Raw genomic sequence first — 19,906 nt, 5'->3', positions numbered from 1 at the left:
AGAACCTGCCAGCCCAAAAGCCCCTCAGGCTGGTAAGCCAAGGATTTAACTCAGAAAGAGAAAGGGTGATAAGAGGGCAGAGCTGGCCCAGCCAACCTGAGAGCAGACGGCAGCTGAGTCATATTGCAAAATCCATCTCTATTTCTATCCTCCTGTTTATTCTGCTTTCACTTGGCTTACAAGGGAAGGGTACTTCTGAAAAACTCTACCCTGGTTTCAGCTAAACTGAGAGACAGAGGGATTTTCCACCCCTCTGTCTTGATGCACCACCTCCAGGAACTCGGCAGCAGCTTCCCTCCAAAAAAGGGAAAGAGCCACTGGAGAACAAGGACGCTGTGAATTAATCCACTGAATCACAACCCTTTCCCGAAAACCTGCGATGTGTCAGACATGCTGCCAGATGCTAGGAGAAAAGGATGAAGCAGCTCGGACAACGATTTCTTCCCATGGGGGCCACTCTCTCAGGAGGCAAAAATTGAGCGTCAAAGTATCCAGGCATTAGAGATGTGCAGACCTACATTCACAGACGGACAAGTCACCCTGCAACCTCCTTTACTAAGTTTGTGCGTTTAGCTTGTAGAGAACAAGGAGAGAAAAGCAGGAGAAAAACAACAGAATTAAAGAGCCTGTGATTTGTGGTTCCCGAGATGCGGAGAGATGACAGTCCTGATGCCCACAACCTAGGACGAATGTTCCTCCCAGACCCAGGAGCGAGGATCCCACAGCTTCCCTTCCACTCTTTCCACCCTGTCCTCGGGTTTCTTCCTGGCAAACAAGAAAACAATGACTTATTGGAGCAAAGATAAATAGATGATAGATAGATAGATAGATAGATAGATAGATAGATAGATAGATAGATAGATAGATATCTGTCAATTAAGTTCGCAAACTTGTTGCAATGATGTTGCTAACCTTTTTTGATATCAGAGGGATTCTTCATTATGAATTTGTACCAACTGGACAAACAGTTAACCAAGTTGACTATTTGCAAGTTCTGAAAAGGCTGCGTGAAAAAGTTAGACAACCTGAACTTTTTGCCAACAATTCATGGCTCTTGCATCACGACAATGCACCAGCTCACACGGCACTGTCTGTGAGAGAGTTTTTAGCCAGTAAATAAATAACTGTATTGGAACACCCTCCCTACTCACCTGATCTGGCCCCCAATGACTTCTTTCTTTACCCAAACAGAAAGTAAATATTGAAAGGAAGAGATTTTGATAACATGCAGAGCATCAAGGGTAATACGATGAAGCTCTGATGGCCATTCCAGAAAGAGTTCTGAAACTGCTTTGAAGAGTGGACTAGGTGCTGGCGTCGGTGCATAGCTTCCCAAGGGGAGTACTTCAAAGGTGACCGTAGTGATATTCAGCAATGAGGTATGTAGCACTTTTTCTAGAGTGAGTTCATGAACCCAATTGTCCAACCTCATAGACAGACAGACAGACAGACAAAGAAATGAAAAATGAATTGCTCCTAGGACAGGGATTGATGTTTTTCCCCAGTTAACGTTTACTGAGCACTCACTAAGCAGCAGGCCCTGTGTCAACAACGAGCATGTGGTTCCTCATCTAAGCCCGAAACTCTAAGGCAGCAGGAATATCTCCGTTTGTTACACAGAAGGAAACAGGCCTGCAGAGGTTACTGAGGAGGGGGTGCGACAAGCACACAATAGACGGGAGCCTCACTGGCGGCAGCTGCCTGGGTCTGAAGGCCGCTTACTAAGCTGCTCGCTTCTGCAAGTGATAAGCTCGGCAGGTGAGTCCCTGATACCTGTTTCCTCAACTGGAATTTGGGGATAATAGGACAACTACTCCACAGGAGTATCACGAGGGCTAAAGGCATTAATCCTAGAACGGTTAGGTCCTAGAACAGAGCCTGGCACACAGCAAGGCTCAGCAAGCGTCAGCCGCTACGATTCTACCCAGGCTGGTCTGACCCCAGTGCCTACACTCCTTCCTCTAAGAACTCCATTCTATGCTTCTCAATATCTTCTTAAAAGTACCGCCAGACTAGCATTTGGCCTGGCACTAAGAACCCCTGTGTAACTCATGAAGGAGGCCATAGAGTATGGCCCTACCACCCTCAATAAAAGGTGGAGGTAGGACGAGAGAGGCAGAGCTGGTGGGGAAAGGGTGCGGGGACTTGAAGACTGTGATGGAAATAACATCCCAGCTGAAGCAGCTGCCGCTTCATCTGTTTCACCTATTGGACTTCCACACCAGGTTGTATCTGCAAACAGAATTCTGCTTCTAACCACCACTACCACCAGCAGCCATTGAGCTAGGAGGAGAAGGAAGTGGGGACCTGAAAAGAACGGGAAAGCAACCCTTACGTGGGACTCAACCCAAACGGGAAACGGGGCATGAAGTTCAGTCAGAAGCCAAAAGGGCCACAATAGAACAAAAATGGGGAACCACTCACTGGCCTGTATTATCTCACCCCCTCTCCCGCCCAGGCTGACCGGGTGAGACACCACCCCAGATGACAGGATTTCCTGTTATTACACAGACGCGTCATCCTGCCCCTCACCATCCTGTCAACTCAACTTCCCACTTCTGTGGGCTTAAAGGTAAGCGGGAGCTGGAGTCACACTGGGGAAGAAGCACAGGGATGACACGATGGCAGGTAGAGCACAAAGCGGCAGGAATGACACCGAGAAATCACCTGGGTCATGTGCCACAGTCTCCCTTGTACACAGGGAAAGACCCAAAGCAGCAAGTTCTCAGAGGATGATGGAGCAGCTTAGAGACGGGTGCCGTAGGGCTCAAATTTAGCCGGTACGAGTTGGGACAGCCTATCAGCTGTTAAATTTATTTCTGTGCCATTTGGCAATTAGGGGCTGCCCCAAGTACATTGACCCTCTTGCCCTGACCCCTTGGTGGGATCCAGCCGGACTTCCTCATGCTCCAGGAACAGCAGGAGCCTCCGGGAGCCACTGTCTGATGCTGTAACTGGTCAGTACCAGTACCTCATTGTTAAATCCCCCGAAGATGACCCACCTCACTTCTGCAACAGGACGTGTTTCAAGGAGGCAGTATCTTCTAAGTAGTGACATATGTTAACACCCCTTTCTTCCTTGGGTCTGTTATAGGGGGGCCCATCAGAGGTAGTATCCGCGACTCAGGTAAAATGTTAGTAGTCTAACACCTCTCTGTTTTCTGCACCCCAGTGGGTGGCAGCGGGGACAGAGAAAAAGATGGAGAAAGCCACCAAAGAGAATTTACTGAGCTCCTAATTATGTCGCACGCGTGATGCTAGGCCATTGGCACACAGCATCTCCGAGTTCTCCAACAGCCTCTTAGACAGGAAGTAATCCTTGTTTTGCAGATGAGGAGACCCATGCTCAGAGCCCTGCCTGGGACCATTCACTGGAAGACCCAAACTCAAACTGAGGCCAACCTGAAGATTAGCCAGGGTACCCCTCATGCCCACAGGGATGGGTGGGCACAAACATTGGGGGCTGCAGCAAACTCCTCTACAGCCAGCCAGCAGCCAGGCTATGGCTCCCACTGACCGGTTCCAGACCAGACTGTGGGTCCAGGGTTGCCTGATGTGAACTTTCCAGAGAGGTCTGGACGTTTCAGGGGGATGCCTAGTTTCCAAACACTGTAGGGCAACCATCATACGCGCCAGCCCTGAAGGTTTCGGATTTGCCATTCCCTCTAACAACCTGTCCGGCCCCCAAAGTCAAGTGTGTTTCGTAACCAGAACAGACAAGGGGTCAGCACATAGGCAGGGTCACCTGAGCCAGAGTAAGAGAAGACCTCACTTAAGCTTTCCCCAGGGGTCCTCAGAAGACAATGCCCCACAGACCTTACGATCTATTAATGCATCTCTGTGCCAGCACCCAGGCCTAAATACGGACAATGCCACTCTGGGTACCTCTTGCAGCCTACATAGTACTGTATGTTTAAGAACACAGGAGGCTCGGGTTCAAATCCCAGCTCAGCTACTAACTACATAACTCTGGGCAAGTTAGTCCACCTCTCTGTGCCGTGTAAGGCAGGGATACAGTACCTGTCTCATAGGGGTGTGGTGAGTTTTAAAAGAGTTAACATATACAAAGCATTTAGAACAGAGCCCGGGTCCTCCTAAATGCTACGCAAATATCTACTATTGTCATTACCTCACGGAATCTCGCCTCATGGTCTACTCTGCCAGCCTGAGAGCTGCATCTAGGCTCTCCTCCTGCTCAGCTCGGTCCAGCCCTTCCCCGCCTGTGGGTCCCATAGACTCCCTTACAGAGATGGAAACATCTGAGGTGGATTTCCCTTCAGGGGCTCAGGCAGCCAACTGACTCAGAAGGAGGACGTTTCAACTCAGACCTATCAACGATCTATTCTTGGAACCATCTCTTTCCTTGAAAATCTCTGGGGTTTCCTTCGCGACACTTCCCTCCCAACAAGAGCAGAAGCAGAGTGGTTGGAGAGAGAAGGAAAATGTGAGTTTCCTGCCTCAGGCCAGCTGCAGATAACTCATCTCTGGTTTCCGGAAACCTCATCTTTGAGCATTTATTTCTGCAGAGAAACAAAATCCTGCAAGGGAGAAGGAGGGGGTGGGAGGGCATGGAGAGAGGGGTGGCAAGATAGTTACAGCCTCAGTTGCCCTTTCCACCTGACTCCCACCTACTCCTCCTTAAGATTTTGATGGACACATCGCTTTGTCCCAAATGTAATTATGTGCCTGTCCCCCACACTTCCCCAGCCCTCTGGATTTGGCAGCGCCCCACTTATAGCATCGTATAATAACTGCCTGCTCAGTTCCTCTCCATCACTGTGTGGTAAGCTCTCCAAGTACAAGAACCACCTACCTCAACGGCTACCCCAGAACACGGCCCAGGACAGGGCAGAGAGCACTCCACAAATATTCATTGAAGAAATGAATAAAAGAATGAATGACCCTTCCCTCTACACACACACTCCAGCGAATCAAAAAGTGAAAGCACTTTTAAGAACCTACTTGAATAGGTTCTTATAGGAACAAGTAAACACAAATCGTATGGTTTTCTCACACTTTCCTAACTCTACTTGGTCACAGACAATCCGTAGAATCGTTGGCTGAAAAGAATGTTCAGGAAGAGCGTGCTCCTGTGTCACAGAGTTTGGCCACTCTTGTTCCTGGAAAAGCTCATGAAACCCAAACCTCTAACCCAGACTTGTCTCCACTGCCAAAATGCAGCCACATCAGGACCGAGGCTGGAGAGGGGCATTAAAAACCACATCAATGTCCCTTAGAGGATTTAAACCGAGAAGACACGCAGTGCCAGGCCAGGCCAGGGTAAGTGGAAATTCAGAGCAGGCAGATGGTAGGTTGCAATGACTAGGGAGTTCACTAGACTATATCCATTCTGAAAGGTCCTTTTTTTTTCGTGCCTTTAGGGATATAACAATGTGTAAGCCCTGCTTTTTAAGGCAGTTTCAATACAAAATATTTGGATTTATGGTCTTCATATTGACAGACCATGTGCCCTGACTTTTATCTGGGGAAAACTTGCCACTTTATCGAGGTGTGGTATTCCTGATGAATTTGCTCTTAAAAGGTCTCCATACTCTTCTCTTGATCCAAAAATGTGTTTTAGAACCCGACCATCCTTAGTCCAAAGTTCTCCCTCATAGCTAGCCCAAAGTCTACCTGCTAAAATTTAAACTGGAGTCCATTTTCAGTGACGTGTTTTAAAAGAAAGGACCAATTCAATGATTTGCAATGACTTCATTTCAAGACCCAGTTATATAAACCTTCTACCTACTCGGTCATCCTTTGAATTGGCTAATATGTAAATGAATTCACATTTCCTGGGGGATATACTAACTCCACAATTAGAAAGGATGGTCAGGGCTGGCTGGGGTGACCCAGAGAAGATGATTGATTGAGGCTTTGACACTGGACTTGGATAATCCAACAAAGTTTATTACTGTTTGGCTTGAGTAGAATGGAGAACTAAGAGAGTCATTTCCTCTTGCTCTTTTCTCTGCGGAAAGGAGACACAGCTGGCTCTGCTTGTAAGAACTGAGCCTCATCCAAATGTCAAGTCCAGCACATTCTTGAAAGAGCCCAACCTGGTCCTTTCTAGTTCAAAGTCAGCTCACCTCATCCAAACTGCTACAGAAATCTTTATACTGTTCATGGGCAAATTCATCACATTGCTCTGTGCTCCCATGCGTGGTCCTCACCATCATTTATCACAATTTAGTATTGCTAAATTTTTACACTAAACAGGATAATAATGGCTAACATTTATTATGCACTGAATGCTGTACTAAACGACATTTTTAGCATTCTCTCAGTCCACCCAACCACCATGAGGTTGATGCTATTATTACCCTCATTTTATAAAACAAAAGAAAAGATATTTAGAAAAACAAAGTGCTTTGCTCAAGGTCCCATAACTAATCTAATCTTGATCCCCAGTCTCTCTGAATCCAAAAGCTACTCTACTCTTAACAAGTTACAAATTCTGCTGAACCTGGCACAGGTCTTCTTGCACCTAGAACAAACACAATTTGGTTGAAAGATGTGCTTGAGAATAACTGACCTTCTTCTCCTTCCACATCTTCTTCCCTATATTCTTACCATCCTGTGCCCCCCACCCTCACACACACACTTCCCACTGGTCACGCCTCAACCCTGTGGAGTTTATGGATCTATTCTGCAAACAAGTTTCCCAAAAGAAAAAGGAAGAAAAAAGGAACATCAAAACCCAGTTGTCTATTTGAATGTCACCAGAGAGTACATGTCTGTGTTGACATTTTAATTACTGAAATAAAGGCAGCTGTGTTTGTTCCCATGTAGGCACGTGCAGAGGTGGGAGCATGCACGGGTCACCTCACTTTTCTCGACTTGGACCACTTGGTCACTTATGTGCCTGGGCTGCGTTTCATGTTCTCAGTTATACTGAGTGGTCTGTGTGATGTGAAAGCCCATCTCCGCTCTAACCACCGTCCCAGAGAAAGCCAGAGGATGGACAGTTCAGAACATGGGTAATAAAAGCTCTGGTTTTCGACAGCTTTGACTTATTCTGGGTTCAACTCACCTCTGAGCAATCAGTTTCAAACCCCAACCCTATGTATTTCCCACCAGCCTGAAAAATTGCTCCAAACGTGAAGAGGAGCAGCGTCCAGTAGCCCCCTAAGACCCAGCACTGGAAAGGAGGATTGGGGACGTGTTGTGTTCCTCAGAGGAGGGTTAAGAATCCCAGCACAGGATGAAAGATGGGCTCAGAGGCTCATGCAAGGGAAGATGGCAGAAAGAGATCAAAACCATTGCCTTAACCCTGCTTCCAACCTAAAACCTCTCCCTCTGACACTACAATATAGTAGAAAGAGTACAGTTGTTGCTATGAACTGAGTTGTGTCCTCCCCAAATTCATATGTTGAAGCCCTACCCACCTCCCCAACACAATGGTATTGCACATAGGACCTTTGGGAGGTCATTAGGTTTAGATGAGGCACCGCCCCCCATGCTGGGATTAGTGACCTTTTAAGAAGGGCCACCAGACCACTTGCTCTCTCCCCCTTTTTGTACACAAAGAAGAGGCCATGTGAGAACGCAGCAAGATGGCGGGCAGGAAGAGCGCTCTCACCAGGAACCAAATCTGCCTGCACCTTGATCTCACACTTCCCAGCTTCCAGAACAGTGAGAAATAAACATCTATCGTGTAAGCTACTCAGTCTATGGCATTTGTTATAGCAGCCTGAGCTGACTAATACTGGTGTCTAAGTCAGAGCAGGAGTTCAAATCCTGACTCCACCCTTTATAGGTGCATGACCTTGAACAAGTTATTTTGTTTTTCTTATCCACAACTTTGTAGATAAACTACTGATGGTAATGGTTGCCTTACCGCTGTGAAGAACGGTAAATGTGTTGACGTATGTGAAAGGTACCTAGAGTTTTTCTTGGCTCCCTTCTCCCCCACTTCTGTAGCCTTGGTGCTAGAATCTGGGATGTGACACCCCCCATTAGCAATGCCTCCCCCAATGCATGCCACAGCTGACCTTATAAATAGGTAGCCTGTTTGTCAAATTCAGCCCACAGATGTGTTTTGTTTGGCCTGTACCAATGTTTGGAGAAATGTGGGTTATTTATCAACATTTAAAAGCCGGGAAATTTCACATAAAAATCCCAGTTTCCTGTTCTTCTTGAGAAATAAGATGACATGTCACTGGGCCTGTGCTCTGCCGGGGTAATCCCTTTTCAATGGAGGGTGAGCTTTCACCTGCATGCTGCACCCAGGCCGGCCTCAACCACTTAGAAGACCTGCTTGTCACGTGAAGGCTTCTGAGTTAGCAGCCCCTGAGCTAACAGGGCTGGTGAAATCTGGCGTGGCCTGTACTTTTCCTAGCTGCCCACAAACAAAGGGTTTTTAAGTACAATTTCAAGATTGGTCTCCCAAGGGGAGGAACAATTAGCATGTTCCTGAGTCACCATTTCATTTATTTATACTTCTATTGTTAGCTAAAGAACCAGAGGCCAGGGTCTTAGTTCTTAGAGTAAAACTGAGCTCTTGCAACTCGGGGGGTTGGCCGACCCAGCTTTGCCCCCATCACTCAACTTCTTGGGGCCTCAGTTTCTTCTTCTGTAAAAGGAGGCATTGGGTTAGATGATCTTTATTGTCTCTTTTCCATATTTGTGTAATTATTATGTGAAATGCAAGCACTTACATAGAAATTTAACACAACTCTGTTTACTTCTGAGCTCTAAAGGTTTTAATGAAAGCAGAGCTCTTAAAACACTTCATTGACCCCCACACACGTTTGACTAAATGTAAACAGGACCTGAATAATAGCCTTGTTTATTGTTCTGCCCGCTCCAGGGTTCGGTCTTTAGCCTTCATGTTTTGTACCTAACACGCCAGAGAGGAATGAACACCAGGGCATTAAAAGACCTGATGTTTAACCTCCTATGCCCAGGAGACCTGCTTACTCAGAGCCCTGCCTGCCTCTCTGCCTTCACTTCACAACACCACCCAATCTCTGATGCTCTAAACACATGGGCCTTCTTTCAGTTCTTTGCTCACTTGCTGCCACAGGACCTTTGCACCTGCAGTTTCTACCACCTGGAGCCCTCTTCTCCTAGTTAATCCTCACTGATGCTTCAGATCACAGCATAAGCATCACCTCACCATTCCTAGCCTCCTTGGCAAGATCAGGAGTCATGCAGGGTCTCTGTTCCCGCTCCCCACACAAGAACACAGGATGTGGTGAGGCCAAAAAGGAACACCAATGGAGCCATAGATAGGGGAGTCATACCACTATACTCTCAATGGCGGCTGGGTTGGAGACACAGGAAGCAAGAGCCACAATCTGCCGTCCGCTTCTCTGCCAACCAACCAACCCCCTCACGTAGCCACGGCAGTTATATTAGTGGCTAATGGCTAACCGGTAACAGCTGATGGCCAACTAGTCACAGCTGAGGGTCACCTACTACCCGAGCCAGCACCTTTCCACGTGAGGCCGAGAGCCTGGAAACTGCTCTCCTGGCTCTGTCCCCACGTTAGGTCCTATTGACATAGGCTTTCATCACATCAGCTGTGTTGTAGCAGCTGTCACAGTTGCACTTCTACATCTTACAAGTGTGATTAGTTGAGTAATGATTCTCACCCTGACTGAACACAAATCCCAGGAAAGCAGGGTCCACGTCTGTCTTTGCTCATTGCTGTCCCTCCAGTGCTTGGCCAATAGGGAGCCATTCAAATGAACGAATGAAAAGCTGATCCTGCTCCACTGGAAAGATTCTGGAAGATACTAAACTTACTGAGGGTTGTATCACCAAAAGCTGAAAGGAACGAAAGCACCAACACAGATAACAATGTTAAGAGCTTCACAAGTTCTTCCTGTGTTCCAACCCATTTCTGACAGATTACAGACTACTTATACAGCAACTCAATGTAATCTCCACGAGAATCCAGTGGGAGTAGATACATTTCCATCCCTGTTTCACATAAGAGGAAACTGAGGCACAAAGAAGTTGGTAAATCAATCAGTCAAAAGGAGAACAGCAATAAAATCCCAAGCTGTCGGGTTACAACTGCTAAGCATCTTGCCTAATATGGTTCCTCTTGGTAAAGCAGGGCACGGTCCATGTTTATAGATAGATGACAGCTACCATGTATGAACCCTCTACCCCTGCCACACACACACACACACACACACACACACACACACACACTACATGAACACGTGGATGAATCCCCTCTGGAGCATAACTCTAGACAGATAAGAGTATCGGAACGTTACAGCCATAAGAGCCACATGAAAGCTGACAGAAACGCCAACAAGAACCAAGCAGAAAACAAAACGTAAGATAAGTCTCCCGGTGGGGTAGCCCCCTCTGCCCCAGCTCAGGCCCATGGGGAAATGTCCCTGGCCTGGCCTGCATGTACCTGATGTTTTCATTCAGGGCATAGAGCTCGTTGCTTTGCAAGCCTCCACCTTTGAAGACGTTGATCACGGCAGTCTGAACACTGTGGGGAAACAGAAACAACCCCGTTTAGAAGACCTACCTCCCCAGGGCCAGCTCAACAAGGACAGCTCAGGGCTGAAGGTGGCTGGAAGGGCCACGAAGCCCGTGGCACAAACACGGCCACGTTCTCCATCCCTGGAACCCATCATTTCCTTCCCAGGATCCTTGGAGCGGAAGGAAGACTGAGACGAAGAGGACCCAAAGCAGCCACTGTCCCCCTACTTTCTTGCGGGTTTGTGGTCTTCCTCCCTCACCTGCCCGGCAGCCCTGCAGGTGAGTGGCAATGATAAAAGGCAGGTAGTGGGACCTGCACTGAGGAAACTGTGTGGTCAGCACCACTGGGCCTGGAAGAGTCTGAAAGGGTACTTACTGCAAACAGCAGCTGACCTATGCCTGGGCTGCTTGACCTAGGAGGCCCTGCTTTCAGAGGGTAGCCTGCGGCTAATAGAAAATGATAATTCTTTGCCTTCTTTTTTTTTTTTTTTTTAAACAGTACTTTCCTTGGAAGAATTTCACTGGGTCTAGTGTCACCTGCCCCTTCCATTCCCTCTCTTGTGTCACATATACAGGCAATAGAGTTATCAGTCTGTTGAGGGGCCACAGTTAATAAGTCTGGACTCCACCTATTGGGCTGGAACCCCAGCCCAATATTTCAGCAAGGAGCTGATTACAATCTTTTATTGAAAAAAGGGTCCCAGGCCTTTTTTAAAGAACAAGAACGTAGTCAACATCCAAACATTTCAGAGCCCCCTCGCCCTCCCCATCATAAGAGTTGTGCATTCCCTGAGACAATCCATAATGATCCAAACTACAAAGAATTCAGGAATGCTTTCAAATAATGATGCAGTTAATTTATCCGAAAAGTAAGTGCACAGATTTGAAAAATAGTGGCCCACAGAAGTGCAAGACAGTCTCTTCTCAGTGCTTGGTGCGCAAAAGCTCAGCAGACACCTTACAAAGGCTCAGTGTCTCTTCTCCCAACCACGAGTGTCTCACTGATTATGTGACAATCCCTCGTTTATGCTGCTCATTTAACTTTTCACAGATCAGTGTCTTATCTTCCCAAGTAGGTAGAAAGTGACTTGAGGTTACTTATATGGTCCCACCCTGCATACTCTGAGTTGGGGATGTGACAAATGAGCAAGAACAGTAACTGTAAGTTTCAATACAACTGTCCCAGGCTGGTTAACCGACTCTGATTTGCCACTACTAACAGGGAAAGCTCGCGGATACATTCTCGGTGGGAAACCATCCTCTCTTCGTCTACTGGCCCTGTAATCACAACCTTCTGAAGCAGAGATCTCAGAAGCAGAAGAAACTAAGCCAGTCCCCTGCCTTGCTCTGACCTTTGGCAGCCCCCCCACTCCATACCTGGCCGCCTCTGTTACCTGTTCCAGGCTGAGTTGGAGCTCAGCTGCAGAGCCTGCCGGGTGGCTTGGAATCGCGGCAAGTCGCTGAGAACCGGGGAGCTCATGAAGCGCGGCCTGGGCCTGCGGAAGGAGCCCATCTTGTGGAACTCGATGGGCAGGCTGGGAGCGAAGCCGCGGGTCATAAGTCCAGGTGAGGGGATGGCTTCTCCTCTGGACCAGAAGTTTCCGACTGCCCACGGAAAGGCTTCTCCCAGGGCTGCCTTCGGGCCCCCAGGCTTTCTTCAAAACACAAATTTAGCCAACACCTGAAAAGACAGGGCAGCTTTTAAACGCCTAGACTGAGCAGACCACATCTTGGAGGAAGTTGGCTGGGACTTTCCAGCCAAACCATCCTAAAAACAACTCCAGGACACTGAAGTAACATCTATGCCCTGTGGGTTTCCATTCACAAGTTTTTACCGGTTTCTTTTTGGTTTAAACAGTGTGGTCGCTCCAAAGTAAGAAGGCAGTACAGTGGGGCCAGGTTGAGGCCAGTCCTACAGAAAAGTGATTTCTTAGCTGTGCGTGACTGTGGTTCCTAATGCACACCCATCAAAGTTTGGCCGCTGGCTGGGTTTCTGTAGACCCCAAAATGTTGTGCATTAAGGGACAGCTTTTTAAAAACTGCCTCAAGGAGAACAGAATTGCTCCTTATCCCGGCACTGAAGACATCCCACGGTATGCCCTTACCACGCCAGCCCATGGGCATTGCCCAGGATTTCCCAAAGTATCAGTGCCTCTTCACTCAGGCACATCTTCCCACCATCCCTTACTTACATCCCATTCATTCATTCTGTCAGAACAGATTTATTGAATGTTTACTATTTATTAACCACTGGGAACTGCGGGGCATCCAAAGATATTTAAGACCTACCCCCAGCCCTTAAGAGGTTCATGGTCTAGGCGAAGATACATGTCTGTTCGTGGATTCATTTACACAGTAATATTTATTGAGCACCTACTATGCACAGCCACTTGCTCAGACATTGGGGATATAATGGCAGCCCCGGAGAAGGTGGTCCCTGCCCTGTGGAGCTTACAACCAGCTGGCACTGTTCCATGTTCTTTTTTTTCCCTCTCTCAGGCTTTCTGATTGTATCCACTGCTTCTCTTGCCCAGAATTCCCTTCCTTTTCCTCTCTCCTTATCTAAATCTAACTTACCCAGCAGGGTTGGGTCCAAAGATACTGTCCCTTGAGCAGTTCCTGGGAGACTTTATGGCTTCCTTGTTAACAGCAATGGCTTTGGAGTGAACCTTGGTTCCCATCTTAACGAGGCCACTCCCAAGATTGTGCCTTTGAGCACACTGAGTCTAAGAGTTCTCAGCTGTCAGCACTGCCAACTTACAGAACTGATGAGAGATGAAATGGGATGGTGTGGCATGCCCAGGAGATTGGCAGACAGACACCCCTACGTGTTGCCAATTTCCATTCAAACCAACTGCTTTCTTTCCTCAGCACCCCTGGAGCTGTCATTTCCGTCTCTTATGCTTTCGTGAACCTAAACCTAAAGGGAGTTTTGAAGCTGGTCAGAATGAAGGACAAGAGGAACCACCACCAAGGTTATAGTCACTTTCCTCAAAGCCTCACGGATTAGCCCAGAAGTGTACTCACTGCTAACTCTCTCACCAGCTAACTCGGATATGTCCCAAAAACCAACACGAAAAGAAAAAGAGGTATTCCAGCAATAAATGTTCACCTTCAGGTTGAGATGGGGAGCAGGTTTTGTAGCCCCAGCTGCAGTGTTTGAAGAAGGAGGAACTGAGACTGTGGGACAGGTGCTGAGTCCATCAGAGGGCATGGGAGGTGCTAGCAGCTGTCTGTAGGCAACAGGCATAGTGATAATGAACTGATAAGACCAAGAGCCAAAAAAAGAATGGCTTGTCCTTCACCTCTGAATTTTTTTTTTTAAATGAAAAGCAGAGTTGTGTGCCAATTTCTTTTACAGTCTTCTGCCCCATCCACCCCATTCTCGGAATGAGTCAACAGTGACTAAAAGTTATCAATGAATGCTGGGAAAGTCATACTACGCCTGCTCAGTTTCAGAGGGTCTCAGTCACTCCACAAGTGCCACTGGAATTTGGAAAGATCTATGCCAATCGATGAATGAGGCAAAGAAGTAATAAAACGACAGAAGCCCCCTCAGAATCCTTCAGCTGGCTGGCTCTGGGGTTTAACTTAGCCGGCAGAGGTCACACTATTAAGAGAGCATCCATTTCATTGCCTGTCTTTAAACGAGCCTGCTAAGTGCAATTCATCTGTGTAATTACAGGATATTAACTCCTTTTATAAGGTTCTTAAAGGAGCGGTGATGGAGCTGCTGCCTACTCCGTGGTACTTGTACAGGGAAGCAGAAAGGCGAGCTGAACGGATCATTCCAGGTGTTTACCTTCCAGCTCCCTAACGAAACAACCACTTCTCCAGGAGGCTGTGTGACACTGAGGATCACAGCAGTGGCTCCTGTCGCTCCCCCAGCCCCCCTCCACACTTCTGTTAGTGCCGCCCCACCCCAGGCCTCCTGCTCCAAGCCACGTGCTTATCCAGCAAGGCACATGTGCAGCCTCATCCACACAGACGACCCTTTTAAAAGAAGGGTAATTTTCAGCCCAAAGGACGATGACTGCAGCTCCCACAGCCTCACGATGACGGCTGCAGAGGAACACATAGCAAGGAGCTGCCTCTGACTCATTTTTCACCTGCACAATCTGCCATGCTCAGGTCCTGACAGGCTGAAGACAATCCAAAGCCGTCTTTGTTTCCACCATTCTGACCTCTGGACAGAGCCAAGGGGCCTCCACAGAGCACCCCACAGAGGAAGCAGCTGGCAGTGCTGACAAGAGTGGCCTAAAGGGAAAAGCGGACACACCCTGAATCCACCAGCTAGAGTGTTGGCCCCTCAGGCACAGGCTTGTCCTGACCTAAGTATGACAAATCAGAAAACAAGACAGATGGAGCCTGGGAGTGCTGCCAACCCAGGCCCCCAATTGCAGGTGACGAAAGTGAAGCCCAGAGGAGCAGAAAAACTTGTCCAGCATCACTGAGGTGGGAGACAGCCAGCATGGGCTAGAACTCAGTTCCCTGACTCTTGATCTACAAAGTTCCCCAGCCTCCACCTAGGCCATCCTGTAAACTCCTTGAAAACTGGCATCGGGACTTACTCATGTCTGTATCCTCCAGCGTAAACTTAGATAAAGATGAAGGAAAGGGTAGCAACTAATGGGGCAAAGACTGCCTGCCTGACATGATGACAAGCACTGTCACACTAGGTAAACTTACTCAACCCTCACAAACCCCCACTGGAAGATCAGAGAAGTTAAGTAACCTGCCAGAAGTCACACAGCTAATACGTGGCAAGTCATCAACAGGTGCCCTGATAGGCCTGATTCTACAGTCCATTCCTACTGAGCCGTGCTACCAAACTCAGATAGAAAATCAGAATCAAACTGATGAAGTTAGTCAGCAATATCCAGTCATGAGATTTCATATCAAAATTTAAATCTCATGCCCCTGAGATTGACAAACTGACATAAAGAACTCTATGACCACATTTGATGGGGTCAAGGGGAGCAGGAAGAGAGGAGAAAGCATGGATTGCCTTAGACAATCCACTCCTTACTAGCTGTGTGACCTAGGGCAAGTTACTTGACCTCTCTGAGATTCGATTTCCTTCTGCATGACGTGAGCAGGCTAACAGTGACGACGTCAGGGTTGTATGAGGATAACATGACGGCATTATTTGTAAAGCATGGCAAACAGCGAATGCTACATCGGTGCTTGTTAAATAAATAAAATAACTTGTTATTTCTAAATCTCCAAGCAAGAACACTAGTGGGAATACAGCAACACCTCCTCCTGTTTATGGCGACCTCAGTATCACCTGGAAAAATCCTCGGGAGTCGGCAAGGTCTCTATTCCCGGTGGTGGTCACAGTGCCCTGGGGCCTTGTCTCCTCAGGCCTTGGGCGAGTCACAGTGTCATCTGCGACCTTCGCCTCCGTGTAGCACGTGCCTCACTTTCAGAGTTCTTCCACACATCATCCCACTTCTAAATCTTACTCTAACCCTATAAGGCAGGTCGAGAAGGAACTCTGTCAGGTTAGAAAACTGAGGCTCAAAGAGGCTCGTTCGGGTCAGGGAACCCAACTTGGCTGAACGTCTTCCAACCTCAACCTGGCCTGCCCCGCGTGCCCTGCCAGGCCATTCTCTTTTATTCCCCTAGATATTTTTTAATGTTTTCATTATGACACGTACTAAAAAAGGAGTTTATACACACACACACACACACACACACACACACACACACGTACATCTTAAATACTGATGATAAACTACCGTCTGCGTAAGGGGGGCGGGGGTTGGGGGGTGGGAGATGAGGGTAAGGGGGATCGAATATATGGTGATGGAAGAACTGACTCTGGGTGATGAACACACAATGGGATTTATAGATGATGTAATACAGAATTGTACACCTGAAATCTATGTAATTTTACTAGCAATTGTCACCCCAATAAATTTAATTAAAAAAAAAAAAGAAATAGAACATTACCTTAAAAATCCCATGTGCTTCTATTTTTCTGATAAGAGCATACCTGCTTATTATTTTAAAAATGTAAACACTCATTGATGTCTGTAACATACAGAATAAAAGACCTCCCTCTGGCCACTTACTAATGTAAGGAAGCTCTGCCCAGAACTTTCTAAGAGGACAGAAACGCTTTCCCTCCGTGCTGTGCAACATGGTAGCCACAAGCCATATGTGGCCAGTGAGCCCTTGAAATGTGGTTTCATGGTTGAGGAACTGAATTTTAATTCAATTATTTGATTTAATTTTTAATGGCCATGCCATACACATGTGCACACATCATGTTTTAATAAAAATGGGTAATTGGTTCTTTCGTTTCAATAATACATCATGGACATCTTCCCATATCACTATGTATTTATCTATTTCGTTATTTGTAACGGTTTCCGAACTGTTCCATTTAGGGGGTACTATACTTGATTTAACCAGTCCCCTACGGGTGGATCATTTCACTAGTCGCCAGTTTTTGTTACTGCAATGAATGAGTGTAACTGCCAGTCTTAGCAACCACATGACTGTTTGTGGAGGGTGCGTTCTCAGAAGTGGGCCTGCTGGATCAGATGGCCGGGTAATTCTTAGCTACCCTCACTCTGTGACTCACACCCACCCACAGTCCAGAAAGAACATCGCAAAAAAGGAGTTGGGAGGCACAAGGCCTGTAGCTCCAAAGGATGAGTGGCCACCAGATGCTGTGGAATCAGACAAGTCCTGGCATCGGTGCCCATTCTGCCAGTCACTGACTGTGGTAGGCAGAAAAACAGGCCCCCCATGGTATAGTAACTTCTTGGTCCCCAGAAGCTCTGAATAGCACCTCAGATGGCCTAAGATGTGATTAAATGAAGGATTTTGAGAGAAGGAGCTTATCCTGGTGTATCCAGGTGGGTCCATAAATACGATCACACATGTTCTTGCAAGAGGGATGCAGAGGAGGCTGGACACAGAAGAGGAGAAGACACAGATATACAAAGAGGAGAAGGGGATGTGAAGATTGAGGCAGACACTGGAGGAATGAAGCCACAAGCCAAGGAATGCTGGCAGCCACCAGAAGAAGCTGGAAGAGAAAAGAAACAGATTCCCCAATGCCAGCTAGAAATTGGTATGCTGTGGGAAAAAGGAAAAAGGAATCGATTCTTCTCTGAGCCTCTGGAGGGAATATGACATCTTGATTCTGGACTTTTGACCTCCCAGGACAGTGAGAAAACCAATTTCTGTTGTTTGAAGCCACCCAAGTTGTGGGAACTTGTTATTACAGCCATAAGAAATGAATATACTCAACTGTGTGGCCTTGGACCGCAGGGAACGGCAGTCTCTACTTCTGAAAAATTGGAATGGGAAGAATTACCTTGGAGAGTCGTTGTGGTGACAAGAAAGATTGCCTATGAAGTGCTTGGCATGGTTCCCGGAACTATGCAGGTGCTAAGCACAGGTGCAGGGAAGGTTCAGAGCAAAGGTGCCCGAGTCAGGCTTGGTGTCACCACTTACGGTGTGGCCTGGAGAGGTGTCAGCACTTACTGTGTGGCCTGGGCAGGTGTCACCACTTCGGATGGGTATGCAGGTTGGATGAGATGATGCAAGTAAGGTTTAAGAGTCCTGGTACACAGTAACTGCTTGATAAATGTTACCTGTTATTTATATTACCACCACCACCACTGTATTATTCTGCTCAAGCTGCAACCAAATGTCACAGACTGGATGACTTAAACAACGATTTCCTCACAGTTCTGGAAGCTAGAAGCTCAAGATCAAGGTGTCAGTAGGTTTGGTTTCTTCCGAAGCCCCTCTCCTTGGCTTGCAAGTGGCCACCTTCTCACTGTGTCTTCCCGCGGCCTTTCCTCTGTGCCTCAGCATCCCTGGTGTGTCTCTCCGTGGGTCCACATTTCTTCTTCTAAGGACACCAGTCAGGTTGCTTTAGGGCGCACACACCTTACAGATCACCTCCTTAAAGCCTTATCTCCAAATACAGTCACATTCTGAGGTGCTGGGGGCGAGGTCTTCCACACATGAATTTTGAGGGGACACAATTGAGCCACCACCACCATCAAAAAAGTTCTTTGCTTAATGTTTCCGAGTTACAGAAACCTCGGTGTTTTGGTAGGTTTTGTCTTCTGAAGGACCAACGTGGTTAACCTATAGAAAAATGTGCTTCTGAAATGGTTTAAATGGTTACGTTTTGGGTGCTTAGAGGGTTTGCTTCCATTTTCTGGAAAGCTGGCGTCCTGGATACATGAGCCACTGTGGTGGTTACAGGGCTGTTGGGCCTTATCACAGGCCTCGCTCTCCCAGGCATGCCTCACGGGGGTTTCTTTCAGAACCTCCACACTCAGGATCCAGGATGTGTTTCTTGGGGAAAAAGAAGGTGAGGTCTTGCTTTCTCATTCCAGTTGCCAGGGCCAGGGCACAGGGTGGGGGCACAGCCATCAGGCCCGGCCAGTGGGCAGAAGAAGGTGGTACACTTAGTGGAAAATGCAAATGAATTCCACTAAGGCACCAACCCTTGACTCTGAAAAGGGAAGTAGAATCATGGCACAACTTAAAATAAAGAAGTGGGCGGCTTATACTGACTCTGAGGCTTCCAGGAAAAAGCCATTCTGAGTGTAAATAACAAAGAAGTCAAAGAAAACTGAGCACAACAGTCTGATGTGACCACCCGAAAACGAGGAGAAGCCAGTTCCCTGGGAAACCAAACAGAGTCCATTTTACATGCCTCCCCCACCCCTACCCCCCACAGGAGCTCCTGCAGTCAGGAAGCCCAGCATGGAACTCTTCCCTGGGACCTGAGCACAGAAACAGACAGCCAGCATCCTTCAGCACTGTCAGATCTTAGAGACTGTCATTTAACTCGAGTGATCCACTCTCTAACTGCAGCCAGAATTATCTTCATAATGGCGGCGATGAGAATGACAGCACCACTTACTGAGTGCCAACTATGGAACAGGCACTTGGCATGTATTATCGCAGTGTTCTTAAAATGAATTTCGGGGGTCTTGACCAAAAACCTTTAATGAAATAGATTAGAATAGAAACTATCAGAGTGCATCGCATTTTGGGGCAACATACTCGTATATATTACGTGTGTACTCACGTGTGTCAAGTCAAAATGTATCACATATTTCATACTGTATGTAACACTCAAAGTGTGTAAAAGCCCGTGTCTGATCTTCACATCCTCCAGGATACTATTACCATCCCCATTTTACAGAGAAGGAAATGGAGATGCCAAGTGTTTAACTTGTCTAAGGTCACAAAGTGGTACTGGGGCAAGAACCCAACAGTCCAGGGCCCACCATATTCATGTCACCCTGTTGCTCCAATGCCTTCAAAGGCTCTCCACAGCTCTTAGAATAAATCTCCAAACCCCATCCTTACACCCTCACCTCCCACCACTGCATGCCAACTCATTGGCCTTCATTCATTTCCTCCCACACCGCCTCCTCTTCCCTGCCCCAGGACCTTTGCA

General features: G+C 47.4%; 1 protein-coding gene across 13 annotated transcripts in view; it reads right to left on the bottom strand.

The window, feature by feature from the left end:
• PRR5L (proline rich 5 like) overlaps positions 1-19,906 on the bottom strand; it is a 127,665-nt gene that overhangs the window by 37,101 nt on the left and 70,658 nt on the right. For all 13 annotated transcript variants that reach the window (XM_019738574.2, XM_019738570.2, XM_074336219.1 and 10 more), the window contains 2 exons: positions 11,850-12,136; positions 10,382-10,462 (listed from right to left, as the gene is read on the bottom strand). In XM_019738574.2, the coding sequence (XP_019594133.1) occupies positions 10,382-10,462; positions 11,850-12,013 (245 nt within the window). In that variant the 5' untranslated portion in view covers positions 12,014-12,136. The remainder of the gene's footprint in view (positions 1-10,381; positions 10,463-11,849; positions 12,137-19,906) is intronic.

The sequence above is a fragment of the Rhinolophus sinicus genome, linkage group LG06 (genome assembly GCF_036562045.2).
Source record: "Rhinolophus sinicus isolate RSC01 linkage group LG06, ASM3656204v1, whole genome shotgun sequence".
In the NCBI taxonomy this organism is placed as follows: Eukaryota; Metazoa; Chordata; class Mammalia; order Chiroptera; family Rhinolophidae; genus Rhinolophus; species Rhinolophus sinicus.
Note: the sequence above shows the minus strand (reverse complement) of the source record. Positions and strands in the feature narration are given on the sequence as shown.